The sequence below is a fragment of the Macrotis lagotis genome, chromosome 2 (genome assembly GCF_037893015.1).
Source record: "Macrotis lagotis isolate mMagLag1 chromosome 2, bilby.v1.9.chrom.fasta, whole genome shotgun sequence".
Classification (NCBI taxonomy): Eukaryota; Metazoa; Chordata; class Mammalia; order Peramelemorphia; family Peramelidae; genus Macrotis; species Macrotis lagotis.
This window is the reverse complement of record NC_133659.1, coordinates 3,432,806-3,448,981: the sequence shown is the minus strand read 5'-3', so window position 1 is coordinate 3,448,981 and position 16,176 is coordinate 3,432,806. Positions and strand designations below refer to the sequence as shown.

Here is a 16,176-nt window from a genome sequence, read left to right as displayed (position 1 = left end):
AGAGCAGCAGGGAATGAGATCCACCCCCATCATCTGGGGAGGACAGGAGTCCTTCTGTCTTCTCTCGAGCCTCCCAGACAGGAGCCCCAGTTCCAGAATTCCTTTAGAGTTTATATGGGGCTGGTCCTGAGGGGCATCTAAGTCAAACCCATCTGCCTGTTTACCCATCACTGCTATTTGCAGGTGTGATGTGGGCATGACTGACTCTACTGTCTGGAGCGATGCCCAGCCTGGACTCTCCCCCAAGATCTTAAAACATTGGGGGGGGCACTAATAAGGATGCAATTTTAGCCTTTCAGTTCTAAAGAGAAAAAGCAATGTGCACATTAGCCCCGTGGACTTGTCTGTTTCTATGGAGAGTCGACTTGTTCTGCTGAGATGACATCATGTCTAGAGAACCCCAAACCTAGCCAAGGCCAAAGGGGAACAGTGCCTAGGCTGGGCTGGGGGAGGGAATCTTAGCTGACCTGTGAATCCACAATCTACATGCTCTGAGAAGAGATGGAGCTAACCGCTAGAGAGAGGGAAGAAATACAGAGAAAGAGACAAAAAGAGACAGATAGACAGAGATGGAGAGACAGAGACTGAGACAAGAAGAGAGAGAGAGAAAAAGAGACAGAGATGAGAGACAAAGACAAACAGAAAAACAGAGATGGACAGAGACTGAGGCAGGAGGAGAGAGAAACAGAGATAGAGACAGGGACAGAGACAGACAAGACAGACAGAGACAGACAGAGATGGAGAGATAGAAAGAGAGAGACAAAGATGGACAAAGAGACAGGGTGCTTGGCACTCAAGACCGGGGCGGGGGCAGCACTTCTGCCCAGAAGAGGGCAGAGAATATACAAATGGTCAGATGAATGTGAGCTGTCCCAGGACCCCACCACAGAGCTCAGGAGCTCTCCTCCTAAGTCCTCTAAGCTTGTCAAGGGACCACTGGCCTCCCAGTCACCTAGGAGCAAATGCCAGGACTCAGCCTCAACACTCAAGGCATCATCCCCATTCAATCAGTGGCCATCACACACATACATACACACACACACACACATTTACACACACACTCATTTATACACATTCACACTCATTTACACAAACACACGTACACACACTCATTTATACACACACACACACATACACACTCACACATCAGCTTTTTTGTGTTGTTCACCCCATTACGAAGTCAGCTCGTTCCTGCTCTTCTCTTGGTATCCCCAGCACGTGGCTTGCTGCTAAGCATATAGTTAGTGTTTAATAACCAAAGTGCTCTCTCCTACTCCAGGAAGGCAAACAGAGATTAAGTGACTTGCCCAGGGTCACCCAGCTGCTAAGTGCCTGAGACCAGATTTGAACTCAGGATTTCCTGAGACTAGGCCAAGCGCTCTGCCCCCCGCTGCCTCTCTCTCTATCACTCACTTATACTATAATTATATATATATATATATAGATATGCTATATAACACACTATATATCTATATCCATACACTATAATTTTAAGTTACAGCCTGCTAATTGGTCTCTTGGCCTCCAGACTTTTCCCCTTTCCAGTGCTGCCTCCCCAACACAACTGTCACACTGATCCCTGCCCCTCCCCTTGCAGGCTTCCCCTAGATTACTGAGCTTTCCCCACTTTTTAAGTATCCCTTTTACAAATAACTTGTGTCGTGGGTCTTTTATTTCTCTGTGGACATGTTGAACCACCACCACCACCAACCACCCAACCATCCAGCCATCTCTCCACAGCCCTGGCCTTGGAGTCAGAAAGACCTGAGTTTGAATCTTGCAAGACACTTACCCAAGTGTGTTCTTGGGGGAAAAACAAACAAAAACCAAAACCAGGTCCTATCTTCTTCCAGTCCTCTTGTGCTCAGCTCTAAAGTGAGAACAATAATGGCTCCTACCCCACAGGGTTGTTGTGGGAATAGAATAAGATACTCCATGTAAAACACATGAGAAAATCTTTAAAAAGCTAGGCTGCTGTGAGTTACAACCACCACCATCCTCCTGCAGGGCACCTAGCTCAGCCAGGCATACAGTTGGGACTTAATCGTTGCTTAATAGATTGAAGTCCAAAGGAGTCAGAAATAATGGGATTGCCCTTTGCCTAGGAACTTGACAAACTAAGTCCCGATGAGCCCTACTATCTTCTGAAGGTTTCTCAGATTCCACAATGCATTTGGAAACATTCCTCAGAGAAGTGTCTCACCCCCTCAAAGAATCGACCCTCCATCTCCACCAGAGATGGCTTTGACCTGGACATCGCCGGCTTTAGAGTAACTCCCGTTGTAGAGTGATTGAGTAGCGGCTGCAGCCGACTCGGTCGTTGCTGCATGTTGGCTGGGGCAGTGCTGGGTCTTCCAGGGGCAGTATTTGACAGCGAGAGAGCCTGGATAAGGAAGGGGAGAAATGGAGCCGAATTAGGATCTAGATAGAGTCCCTGACCCAAGAGTACCCAATACGTGGCCTCAAGGAAAGGAAATTGGGCTGCTGGGCTTTTTAACTGGACAAATTAAATTTGAGATATGTTCCATTCCATCCCCTTGGGACCCAAAGGATTTAAAAAAGAGTGGGTGCAGAAACTGATGTAACCACTACAGAGGACCCTGAACAGTGGAGATGGGCTCCTCTCAGGGACCTTCAGCATCTCCATGTAAGCCCAAGGACACCTAGGCTGACCCAGGAGGGCTGCCAGTCATGCCCAACAAACACAGAGCAATAAGAGGTTCCTATTTTAGAGCTCAAGGGGATTGTCTGGAATTAGTCCTTTTCTGCTAAACTGTCATTAACAAAAAGGTTTTTAGTGGACTCTTGAAGTCATAATCAGCCCAAGACCAGAGGCCTGCAAAGACCAATGCGTTTAAATACAATTTTAGAGCCTGACCATTCTCAACCTGCCTGATGCCTATGCAGACATTCCAGAGCAAGAATGTAGAACCATCCAGTTGTCCCTTGACTGTCCACCCCTTAGAAGAGAAATCCTTAGGGTCACCCTCCAGCCCACCCACCAGGGCCTTCACCTAAGCCTACACAGTCCCTTTCTGAAAAGAGAGAAGCTGCAGAAAAATATAATCTCCTGAAGGACAACAGGGTCCACTTGGAGTGGGCTGAACTGAGCTGATTTCAAGAGTCAAGGTCACCTTTGAAATAGAGATGTTTGGTAAGACTTGAGTCTTGATATGCTTTGGGTTTGACACTGGATCTCGCTGCCCTCTCTGAAGCAGGTGACCAGTCATGGGATGGCACCTCCAACCCTAAGAGCATCTGCTCCTCCAGGCCACTCCAGGAATCAATGAGATGCTGCCTGTAAAGGACTTCCCACAGCACCTGGGGCCTCATGGACATCATTGAGCTGTTCCCTATGACTACTGTGGTTGTTATCACCATCATTATTACTATTCATCAGTACCATGTGCCTGTTACCTAGTAGACCTCATCTGGATGCTACCTACTACCACTGGTGGTTATTATCACCACAGTGCCTGCTGCCTCATGACCATCATAAAGATTCTGCCTATCCTTATCTTTATTATTATTAATAATAATCATAATTAGCAGAGTGCCTGATGCCTAGTAGGCATCGCCTAGATGCTGCCTACAACTACTTCTGCTACTATTATTATTATTATCATTACTATAAATTGACACATTGCTTGGCACCTAGCAGATACTATCTACAATAATTATAATCATAATAGCACCATTATTATAAAAAGAACACTACCAAAATGAAGCACAAATCTTAGAGACTGGCAGTTCCTAGCTTAGTGAGTTATCAAACATCTGTTTTCTACAATCCAGAGAGACATTCATCATCCAATACAGGTATTCCTAACCACTTGGCCCATAGATCCCTTTGGTAGTCCAGGGAAATCCATGACTTACATCTTCTTTCTGTTTTTTTTTTGGTGAAGCAATAGGGTTAAGTGACTTGCCCAAGGTCACACAGCTAGGTAATTATTAAGTGTCTGAGGTCAAATTTGAACTCTGGTCCTCCTGGCTCCAGGGCCGGGGCTCTATCCCCTGCACCACCTAGCTATCCCCCATGTACTACTTCTTAGAATATTATTTTCATAGTCATAAAATAAGGTACAATTGGTTTCAAAGGACCTTTATGGATATAAAGATGTTATTTGACCATTCTGGTTATAGATTCCCCTGAATCTGATGCCAAGGGATTATCCATATATCACGGATAAAGAATCCTTGATCAAGCAGCCTTGACATGCTAGGTAATGGGTTGGTTACTGAGAAAACACATACGTGGAAATGAAAGGACCCTTCCTAATGACTGCATCTGGCTCTGGTAACCAGGCCAAATCCACTTGGCTGTGCTCTACTCTCTCTAGTCTTTGCTTTGGAGTCACCAGAGACTTTATTCTAGGACCTTCTACACTGAGTGCAGTGGATGGGAGAGCTTAATGGAGCATCAGAAGGTCTCATTGGATTGGCAGATCCATCATGTACAACCCAGTGTGCCCCAAGTCATGGAGGCTCCCCTATGGAGCCAAGCCACAGACTTCAACCTGGCCTGCCTGGCTCTCCACACTGTCTGCCTTTCAATTGCATCTGGGAATCCTTCAGTGGGACAGTGGCCAGATGCTGAAGCAGAGGTGTGCAGCAGGACCAATAGCTGGAGCAAAGTCATCCTCTGGGTCACCCAAAGAGCACCCCCCTTAGGGTCTTCTCTATTCTCTTAGTACAAACAGGCTGGCAGGCCTGGGGACGTGACTCATAGGAGATGAGCTGAGATCACTGGGCTTGGCTTAGCATGGCAACTCTTAGGAAAAGGATCTTTGGGGAACACTTGACTTTCAGGGGAAGAGGCAGCTAGACCCTGATGTGTTGGGGATCAGGAAGTTTCACTGTAGTTAGCAGCAAGGATAATAACTCAGTTTTGTTTTTACTAGATTTTGCTTAACACAAAAATGACCCACATTGGTTAAAGGACAGTATCAGATCACAGAAGTAGCTGGAAGGGACTTGAGTCCATTCCATTCTCCTCATTCTATTGATGAGGAAACAGAGGCCAGTGGAGGGAAGTGATTTATCCAAAGTCACCAAGGTAAGAGGAATCCAAGATGACCCAACATCTAAGGAATCGGTACCTTGGGCAGAACTGATCAGCTCCAGCACCATATTTTAGGATGGCTATTGGTGAGCTAGAGACCACCAAAGTGCATGAGGCAGAAAATCAAACCAAATGAGCCAGATTGGAGGGAACTGGGGACCTTCATCAAGGAAAAAGGCAGGTTCAGACTGGTGGATCTCATGGGGAATCAGGACTGTCCTGAGGACCCCGGAGGAGATGGTGTCTTTGCCCCCAAAGGGCAGGACCAGGATCACTCAGCAAGAAGCATTATGAAGCCCCTACTGGGTGCTCAGCACTCTAAGCCAAGCCCTGGAGAGGCAAAGCAAGGCTCCTGCCCACAGGAAGTTCACATTCTAATGAGGGAGGCCATGGGTTCCTGGCTAAGTATATGGAAGATACAGACCAAGCAGAAAAGAGATGTCCCAGATAGGAAGGATAAGCATCTGGAAGGTTCTTCTGCTCAAGGAATGGGATGTGAAGGAAGTTAACAAAAGGAAGAGGTGAGGTGAGAAGGGAGAGCTTTCTAGGCACAGGGGAACATGGCTGAAGCAAAGGCAGGGAGGAGGGTGAGAAGAGTTCATGTCTGAATGAAGAATAGGTCTCTGAAACTAGATCATGGAGGGCACAGATGGAAGAAAACTGGAAAGGCAAGAAGGGGCCAGGTCAAGAGAAGACTTTAAAATGGCTCCTGAAGATAATGCGGACCCCATGCAGCTGATTGAGTTGGGGGGCGTGGTCGAGCCAGGACCCATCCGGTCTGCCTGGAAGAGGGATGGGAGGGAGACATTCATGGCTGGACACCCAGCAGAAGATGCCTGAGATGGTCCTGGTAGGAGTCCATGGACATGTGTCTTGGAGTGGGGGCTGGAAGAGTGGAAAGAAGATGTGGATACTACAAAGAGGCTGACATCATGAAGAATTTCTGAAATTCTGAAACACTGTGCTAATCACCAGTCATTGCCATTGATTGGGTGCTTCAAGATTTACACAGCACTTTCCTTAAAGCCCAAACCTCATTATCCTCCCAACCATGTAGCCTGGTAGGTGTTAGGACTATCCCATGTTATACACCAGGAGTCGCAGGATTACCAAGTATCTCTGACAGAATTTGGACCCAGGCCTTCCTGATTCAAGTTGTAGCAATCTAGCCACTGTGCCAAGAGACATAGTATGTGTACATACATATATGTAGTATACATGTAGAGATGTCTAAAGACACATACATACAATGTCTATATGTGAAGAAATGAGAGGCAAGATGATGTAGAGGAGAGAGGGCTGCAGCAAGAGGCAAGAGGGTCTGGGCTCATGTCCAGGCTCTGACACAGACAAGCCATAGGAACCTGGGCAGGACCCATAACTCCTCAGCGTCCCAGGTGGCTCTCCAAGATTTTAAATGGGAGAAAATTTGCTTTGGATGACAGAGCTTACACCAATGCAAATATAAGCCACATACACAGAGAGAGAGAGAGAGAGAGAGAGAGAGAGAGAGAGAGAGAGAGAGAGAGAGAGAGAGAGAGAGAGAGAGAGAGAGAGAGAGAGAGAGAGAGAGAGAGAGAGAGAGAGAGAGAGAGAGAGAGAGAGAAAGAGAGAGAAAGAGAGAGAGAGAGAGAGAGAGAGAGAGACAGAGGCTCAGACACAGAGACAGAGAGAAACACACAGGTTCAGGAAACCATTCATCAGGGAATTCCCTCCTTCAATCATGGCTGTTCTCCAGCTTCTCTGTCATTTATAACCCACAAAAATTGTCAGGATGTTTGTTATCTTTTGGAATCCCATGAATTCTGGTTCATATATTCAAAACTATTATTTGGAGAAGTAGCCCAGAAGTTTCACCAGATACGCAAGCCATGACCTTGGTTAAGAATATCCCTTGCTTCAGGTAGGCCTAGATCCCTCGGCCTTGGTGAGAACCACCCTCGTGTCCCCAGAAAGCTGAGGGGACACTTAATGAGCTGCAGCAAGTTGCTGGACTCAGTATAAAGATAACGTTGCTTGGAGCCATTGGAAAAGTGAATTCACCTCTTGCCAAGGCATCGAGTCCCTGCCTCCTGGGAGTCTCCAAGCAAGGGCCGGACAACCACTTGCTGAGGTTGTGGGTGAAAGGTTGTGATACAAAGAATGGTGCTTAGCTCTGCCTTTGTCTCCCTGGTGTCTAGCATGGTGTCTGACATGCTTTAATGAATAATAAATGTTTCTCAAAATGACCCACATTAAACAGGCACAATTGGATGAGCTAACTGCCAAAACCCTTTCCAACTCAATATTACTAAGATCACAATAGCCTAGAATTTAGGCTGGAATATAAGCCAAGCTTCTATTTTCATCATTTTAAAATAATTTTCCAATTCCTGCCACTTTCTAACCTCCTGGGCAGAACATAGACTATTCACATGAAAGGTTTTTAGTTTAAAAAATGGCACAGGTCAGGCAAGGAAGTAGAAATCTCAACTTTCAAGAGATTCCTTCCCCTCTCAACTGAGTACCCTAAATTTATGTTGGGTTGGGTGGCTGAGAATTGGCTCTTTCCCACCCTAGGGCCTGATTGAAGGCTGGAGCTAAAGAGTAGAGGTCATGGGTCTTACATGGTATGACTGATTGTTCATCAAGGACCCAAGCCCATTGCTTTTTCTCCATTTTTCCCTTGCTTTTCCTGGTACCATTGGCTAAACCATTCCACCACTTAATAAATACTGCATAAACCTGGAAGTCATTGCAATGAGTAAACAGACTGTTGGATTTCATCACATAATACAAGAGATGAGCCAATGACAGCCAGATTGTGAAATTGCAGATATGTGTTCCTTTGGCTGAGGTAACCCTAGCTACCACTAAGCTAAGGAAGTCAGCAAAGCACAATCACAAAGTTCCACCTACTGTCAATAAGACTGATGTCCCCACCATAACCTTTACAAAACTCAAAATCTAATAGACTTTAATGGACCTAGATGCCTGGATTCTCTTAACATGCCCTTAATCAAATCTAATTTTTAACTGTTTTAAGATTTTTAATGGAAAATATAATTAATGCATTCACCTATTTCCTCATAATTAGGCCTTTGATTTTGTTTTCAAAAAGACCTCAAAGGGATGCTGGTATAGTGAGTCCTAAGTAAAGTCTCTAAGTAAAGGTATCTCCAACCTCAGTCACAGAGACCTGAATTAAACCCTTTTTCAATGGGAGGATGGTGCAATAAATCTGTAATAGGAGATCAATGATTATCTCTATATCAATCATTTCCAGTCCCACTCTCTCTCCTGACCTCATATCACCAACTGCCTTGTAGATATTTGGGGTTAAATAGCTTGTAGACCTCTTAAAGAGCACTTTTTTCCAAAAACAGATCTCACCTTTACTCTCCAATCCTCTCCTTTTTTGAAATTCCCCACAACATTTCAGTCAGAAGGTTCTAAAGTTCAAAGTTCATTGCCAATTCATTTTTGCTCTCATCCCACAAATCTGTCCTTTCTACCTTCATAGTACATTTCGTATAGGTCTTCTCCCCCCCACACACACACACACAGGACTAGTATGCCAAATCGGCTCCAGTCTCTTCCCATATGAACCATTATAATCACCTTCTAATCGTCCTCTATAGCTAATCTTCTCCCCTAGGTTCCCAAAGTTATTTTCCTGGAGCTTACATCTACTTATGTCTCTCTCTCACACCCACAGTAGTAGCACCAAGGACATATATAAGCCCTTGAAGAATATTTCTAGAAAGTATAATTTTGAATAAAGAACAAGACATATTTCCAAGATTTTTAAGGATATAACAAGATCCAAGTCAGCTAACTGGAAACTGAGCCCAACTGATTTCAGCTAAACCTTCCATGAATCCTCCCCAGTTTTCTTCCTGGGAGAAGCACAAGGAGGAGTCTCAGAATGAACCAAAGGTTGTGCTTGTTTGATTCTATTCGATAAGCATTCTATTAAGTATCTGATATCTGCCAAACACTGTCCTGGGTTCTGGGGATATGAAATACCCCCCAAAAAGATGGTAGCAATCAATTGAGGTGAACACAGCAGATGCTATTTAAGTTATATTAGTAATGGATGCTCAAATTTGTCTATTTTTGTTTTTAATAAGAGTAATCATGAAAAACATCTGTCTTATATAGGAATTTCATTTCACAACCAAATTGAATGCAACAATAACCCTAAACATGGTTAAGAAAAACAATTAGAATTCTAGATCAGTCTGTGATTCTTCAGTTTCATTTTTATGGGTCAAATTCTATCCCCCCGCAATAGTGATGCAGGAAGTTTCTGTCATTAAAACTCTGAAACTTAGATTATCCTGGAGGATTATATTTGTTCCACAGACTCTAATCACAATTGTCATGTTTATAGTCTAGCTCTATAAATATATATGTGTCTGTTTATACATGTGTAAATAGATTCATAGAGTATATTATACAATGCATGTGGATATGCATTTTATTACATTCAACACCTATTCGTACACATGTAACGATAGATGCATGAATTATACATTTATCTATGTACTCTGCATGGGATGGGAGGGGAGGGAAGGGGGGTGGCTAAGTCAATGGGATAGGATGGAGGGAGGGGAAGAGGATGGAATAAGGGGATGGAAGGGCATGGAATGCCTAGGTCAATTGGATGGGATGGGGAGGGAGGGCAGGGGAGGGCAGGGGAGGGCAGGGGAGGTGACAGATGCATCAATGGGATGGGATAGAGATGGAGGAGATCGATAGAATGGGAGGGGATGGGATGGATTAATGGGATGGGATGGGGAGGGAGGGGATGATTAGGGAGGGAATGAAGGGTCAGGAGAAGGTAGGAGATGGGATAGGGTGAGGTGATAGGAGAGGGGATAGGTGGGTTGATGGAATGGAGAGGGAAGAGAGGGGAGGGGAGGGGATGAATGGATCTATGGGAGGGATAGTGCTGAAAGTGAGCAGAGATAAAAAGGACTCATAGCTAAACAAAAATTTGATTGGAGTCTGTTTACAAGCACATGTGCTGAGGCTTCTGATTGGAACTGGATGAACCAATGATTCAGGGCTGGCTGCACCAAGGCTGAGTATGAATATAAAAGGACTACTACATCCACCATGCTTCAGGCCCTTTCCTTTGTAATGATGATGAAGAGCTAGGAGTGAGCCATCTAGAGGACTGAGGTTGGGGTGCCCCTCTCCTTCCTCCCTCACACTTTTCTTGTCAGAAAAAGACAGTCTTGGAGGAAATGAGATATGTTATGAAGTACGGGAGGCATACCTCATAGTAGGCATTTCAGTTAGGAGTTATATCCAATTTTTATTTGCTTATTTTCCCCACTAATAAACTTTCTTTCAGATATCTTGAGAAGCCATATTTCAATCCCTTCCAAGCTGTGTTTCCTCTAGCACAAATTCCCTTGGGGATCAGTTGGCATAATCCAGCTTCTCTTCCCATCTTCACTTTCTTTAGCAAAATTCATTTTTCCTCATGGAGCACCCTTACATGGGAGTTCAAATGTGGTGGTTCCATCCTCAGTGATGAAGAAAAGGATCTGATGAAGAAATCTTCTCAGATCTTTTCTATTTTTCCTGAATTTGTTATACCCTTTCTGATTTTTATTCCTAAATAACTTCTGGTTGACCTGGCATAATTGATTCTCCCTCTAAAGTTTTCTGCAAAGCTATTTTTCTCTCCCTTGATTCTTATTGTTCTATGGTAAATGCTGTCCATAATCTTCCACGATTTTCCTCCATAAGAGTATATCAGCAACCTTACATTATGAATAAGAGGCTCTCTTGGCTACTTTGTTTCTCACTTTGTCAAGGAAGTCTGATGAAGAGTTTTCTAAACCCTTTTGATCTGATGGCTATAAGGACAATTAAATTTAATTAGGCAGTGGTGCTAATCCATATTGATTTTTCTATGCATTTGTGTGTGTGACTGTTTTAATCTCAACAGTGTGTTTAACTGGGTAAAGATTAAGGGGCCACAACTGGATTAAATCTAGTTTTCCTCAGATTACACCCAGCTCTCATGGCCTTTATCACAGATGCTGAGGGATGGTCATTTTCTTGCCAGATTCCCATCATTTTTACTCCCAGGGTCTCTCCTTTAATGTCCTCTGGTCTCATGTATAACAAAACATCAGGATGAACATGATAGATTTCTCTTTTCTTAGCTAGATATGGATCTCTCATTGCAAATTAAAACAACTGAGTTAATATTTGTTAGACGCAGGGTGTGATTTTCAGGATGTAGACTCAAAAAAATGATCTTCCTCAAGCAACTTCTTAGAGAATTGTCTGAGCACTAAGAGGTCAAACAACTAACTATGCTCACCTGGCCAGACTCTGGCATGAGCCCAGATGGAAGCTTCCTCCACTAACCAAGGAGGCCTGATGGTAGGGAAAGGTATGGGGATTGGACTTGTAATTCTACCAGCCTTTTTTTCCATCCACTACCTGTGGGCTTAAACATCTCCTACAGACTCACCAGTTTTAGTGGGTTTTTAGGTTTATTTGTTTTTTTGGCAAGGCAATGGGGTTAAGTGGCTTGCCTAAGGCCACACAGCTAGGTAATTATTAAGTGTCTGAGGCCAGATTTGAACTCAGGTACTACTGACTCCAGGGCCAGTGCAGACTCAGCAGTATTAAAAAAATAGAATACACTTGATCAAACATAGCAAATGACTCACGATTCACCTTTGGATTAATTGGAGGATGAGGAGATAACATAGGCATGTAATGTTCAACTGCCCTCCGTGAACGTCCAACCTAAAAGAAAAGAGAGGTCCTCTGTGAATACCATGTCCAGTCTGAGCTAACCCTACCACAAATTTTGTGACCTATCAGATTATATTATCCAAGAAACATTTTAAGACTGTTCAAGCTTTAATTAGAATTTTTTGCATGTGTTTAGGGGTTATTCTTCACAGATCCTCTCACTTATCACACTTGTACCCCATTTTTTTTAAAAGGGCCACATCTGACATCCATCAACTATGTCATTCTACTAAAGGTAGAAAGAGCAGCAAAAGAAATTTCATGATTATCCTGGTTCTGATTTACAAGAAGGAACCTGTGGCAGAAAGAGAAATAATGAAAACCTTTGAAGGATAAGACACTAAATTCTAAAAAAGTTTATGACAAAAATTCAATTCAGTTAAATATATATATGTACCAGGTGCTAGAGATAACAGTCACAAATCAGATCACTTTTACTTTCAAAAGATCTTATATGTGGCTGGGGAGTTGGAAAGAGAGGTGGGAATATGACAAGTATTCTGAGAAGTAAACGCAAGCTAAATACAAAGTACTTTCCAAAGACCAAGAGAACTAGTAACTAATGGAATCAGGAAGAGTCTAGTGTAGAAGCTGGCATCAGGACTAGGCTTCACCAAGAGACTGTTGAATAAGGCAGAAGGGAAGATAGAATGAATTCCAGTGACCTCCTAATTGTGGAAGTGAAAACAATATGATCTGACAACTAATAGGCATGGTGAGGAAGGAGAAGAACCAAGAATGACCATGGCTGTGGAGCAACATCATCCCCCCAAGCATGTGCTCCTCCTGCCCTTGACTTATGTCACTAAACCAACGCCTCCTGGATCCTGACTTTGCTCCATTTATCATTTCTTCTTCATTTTCAACATCTATATGCTTGTTTTTACTCTAATGCCTAAAAACACTACCAGATTTCTCATACTTTAAAAAAATTCTGCTCTGCTCCTATCAGACTCCCCACACCTATCATGACTAAGATGACAAAAAAGGAAAATGACCAATATTGGAGAAGATTTTGCAAAACTGGAACACTAATGCACTGTTGATGAAGTTGTGAACTGGGTTGAGAACTGATCCAACCATTCTGGAGAACAATCTGAAACTATGCTCAAAGAGCAATACAAGAGCAATATCAATACTAGGTTTATATCTCAAAGAGACAAAAAAAAAAGAATTGGAAATTAAGAGAAAGCCCACCAATTAGGGAATGACTGAGCAAGTTGTGGTATTTCTATGAGAAATCATGAGCACTCAGACTTGGCATGGAAAAAGTCGCACAAACTGAGGCTGAGTGAAGGGAGCAGAATCCAGAGAACACTACACATTAACAACAACACTGTTAGATGATCAGCTATGGTGGCTACAGCTCCTCTCAACAGGTCACTATCAAGAAACAGCCTAATGCCAACCACTCAGAGAAAAAGCTATGTAATCGGAACACAAAGTAAAGCATACTAGGTTCACTTTGTAAAAAACTTCTTTGGGGGCAGCTAGGTGGTATGGTGGATAGAGCACTGGTCCTGGAGTCAAGAGTACCTGAATTCAAATCCAGCCTCAGACACTTAATAATTACCTAGCTGTGTGACCTTGAGCAAGCCTCATTTGCCTTGCAAGAATCTAAAAGAAAAAAAAAACTTCTCTTGTGTTTTTCCTTTCTTTCTCATGATTTTTTTCTTTCCCCTTAGTTCTAATTTCTCTTTCACAACATGACTAATATAGAAATATGTTAAACACAATTGTAAGTGCACAACTTTTACCAGATTGTTGGTTGCCATGGGGAGGGGGGAAGGAAGAGGAGGGGTAGAAAAAGGTGGAAGTCAAATTTTCAAGTGGATGAATGTTGAGAAGGTATCTTTGCATTTAACTGGAAAAATAAAATTTCAATTAAAAACAAATTAACATAAGCACTCTGAAAAAAAAATCCTCCATTTACCCTACCACGCCCTCAAACTATCATTCTAAGATCTCTCCTCCCTTTTATAGCCAAATTCCTAAAAAACATACATCTACATATTATTGCCTCCACTTCTTACATACTACCCACTGCTCAAACCCACTACTCAGAATCTGACTTCTCTTCAACTACTCAGCTGGACCTGCTCTCTCCATAGGCCCTGATGGCCTTGGTTGTGAAATCAAATGGTCTTTGGTCAGTCTTCATCTTTTTTGACCGTTCTGAAGCATTAGACATTGTTGGTGTCACTGCTTCAGGATAGTCTCTTTCCTTGTCTTCATGACATTACTCCATTGTGGTTGGTTTTCTAGGAGTTGAGATGTTCCCTGTTGGTCTCTTCTCTTGGGAGTCATTTCTCTCCTCTCATTCTATGGCTCTGTCTTGGATCCCCCACTCTTGTCTCTTTGCCCTCTCACTGATCTCTTTAGCTCCCCTCCACTCAAATTCCATCTCAGTACAAATGATTTCCAAGATTAGGCATTCAGTTCCCTCCCTACTCCTGCATTCCCAACTGCTGAACATTTCTGCTTGGATGGTCCATACATAACCACAAACATAACTCCCCTGCTTCTGATAAGAAGATCATTATTGCTCTCTTCACCTAAGCTCTTGACCTACAAGTGTTATCATCATCTGCTTCACTTTCTCTGCTTGCCCCAACATCTAATCCCTTCCCAAGCCTTCCTCTATCTCTATCACAGGTATCACCTTCTCTGTGCCCAAGCCAAACCCACACATCCCCCACCTTGGTTCATACATTCCCTGCCCTGGTTCAAATACCCTCCACCCCAGTTCATACATCCCCTCAGTTCTTGCATCATCCACTCTGGTACACACATCAAGGACACTAGCCATAATAGCCTCACTCCTGCTTGATCCTATCATCCTCACAGTGGCCAAGTGGACAGAAGTCTGGTCTATGAGTTTCTGCAGCTCCTAACTGCCTTTAGGAAAAGATTCAGACTTCTCTGTGGCTATCCAAGTCTCTTCATAATCTGATTTCAGCCTGTCTTTCCAGGTTTCCTGTACACGATTTGAACCAAACTAGCTTATTTGTGCTTCCAAGTACTATGCTGGGTAAGAGGGATAAAAAATCAGAATAAAATGGTTAGCAGATACCAAAAAGTGACCAACCTCCAGGAGGACTTGGGTTCAAATATAGCCTTAGTCACTTCCTAGCTGTGTGACTCTGGACAAGTTATTTCACTACCACAGTCTGCCTCAGGTTTCTCATCTCAAAGCAATTAATTGTGAAAAGCATTTAGCACAATGTCTGCTCATGGGAGGAGCTTTCTTTTCTGCCTTCCATTCTTTGGGGGAAAGAGAGTCGAAGAACACACAGGTCCACCACATCTAGGCTTAGGTGACTATAGACAAGCAACAGCAGGTGCTGCTTCAGGTGAGCCAGGGAGAAAGTCAAGAATTCTTGTTATAATGAGTAGGAAAACAGCTTCAAGTTTAGAGTCTTTATTAAACAGCTCCTATACACTAGGCCCTGGGAATTCCAAGTGCTTAGCCCAGAGCCTGCACACAGATGGTGCTTAATAAATGCTTACTGATTGCTTGGCTGACCACAAAGACTGAATCATGAGTCCTTCCCCTCAGGTAGTTGACATGCTAGTGATAAAACACAATAGGTACCACTGTTACTCATCTTCATCATCATCATCAAAGCTACATCAAGGTATGAAGAAGAAGTCTTTAGTGAATGGTTGACACCTGGGCTGAGCATTAACAAGAGAAAGACTCAGGAAGGAGAGAAAGGCACATGCATTCTGACCAGGGGGGATGGATCAGATTCCCAGAGGTGGCCTTGCATGCTGGCCTCTGATGTAGGTTAGCTGGTGACCCAGCTTAGAGCCCCAGGCCACCTCTCTGAGACCATCCCTTTCAGAGGAACTCCTATCTAGACATTTCCCATTGGCCCAGACAGTACAAGTCAATAAATGTTGCATTATCCAAATTATTGTTCTGAGTCTCTACTCCCTTCTACCCATCATTGTTGTATTCTTAAAAGAGAAAACATTAGGAAAATAATAGTAAAATAATCAGCCTTGTCCCTATCCTCTGTCATTGTCATGCCCTTTCCAATCCTTGCCTTGTCCCCTAGTAGGCCAAAACAAAACAAAATACCTTCCAGAGGGCAGTATTAGCCATCAACCTCAGCTCGTTCTGAGTTTGAGTTCCTGTCACAGTTCCTGCAGGGTCATTTTAATCTTCTGTAGCCATCCTCAAGTATGTACCTTGTTTCCATCGACATCTTTTCTGAGTTTGCCTGTGAACTAGATCCCCGTAGGTCCACAAAGGCCTCTGGTAAGCAACTCTTCCCTTTTTTTCTTCATCAGAATCTTTTTCTGTTTATCTCTTCAATCATTCATTCTTCAAA

At 43.4% G+C, this 16,176-nt stretch overlaps 1 protein-coding gene across 4 annotated transcripts in view; it reads right to left on the bottom strand.

The window, feature by feature from the left end:
* Positions 1-16,176, bottom strand: part of ERICH3 (glutamate rich 3) — a 126,885-nt gene that overhangs the window by 86,435 nt on the left and 24,274 nt on the right. For all 4 annotated transcript variants that reach the window (XM_074221171.1, XM_074221169.1, XM_074221173.1 and 1 more), the window contains 2 exons: positions 11,756-11,827; positions 2,204-2,383 (listed from right to left, as the gene is read on the bottom strand). In XM_074221171.1, coding sequence (XP_074077272.1) covers positions 2,204-2,383; positions 11,756-11,827 — 252 coding nt within the window. The remainder of the gene's footprint in view (positions 1-2,203; positions 2,384-11,755; positions 11,828-16,176) is intronic.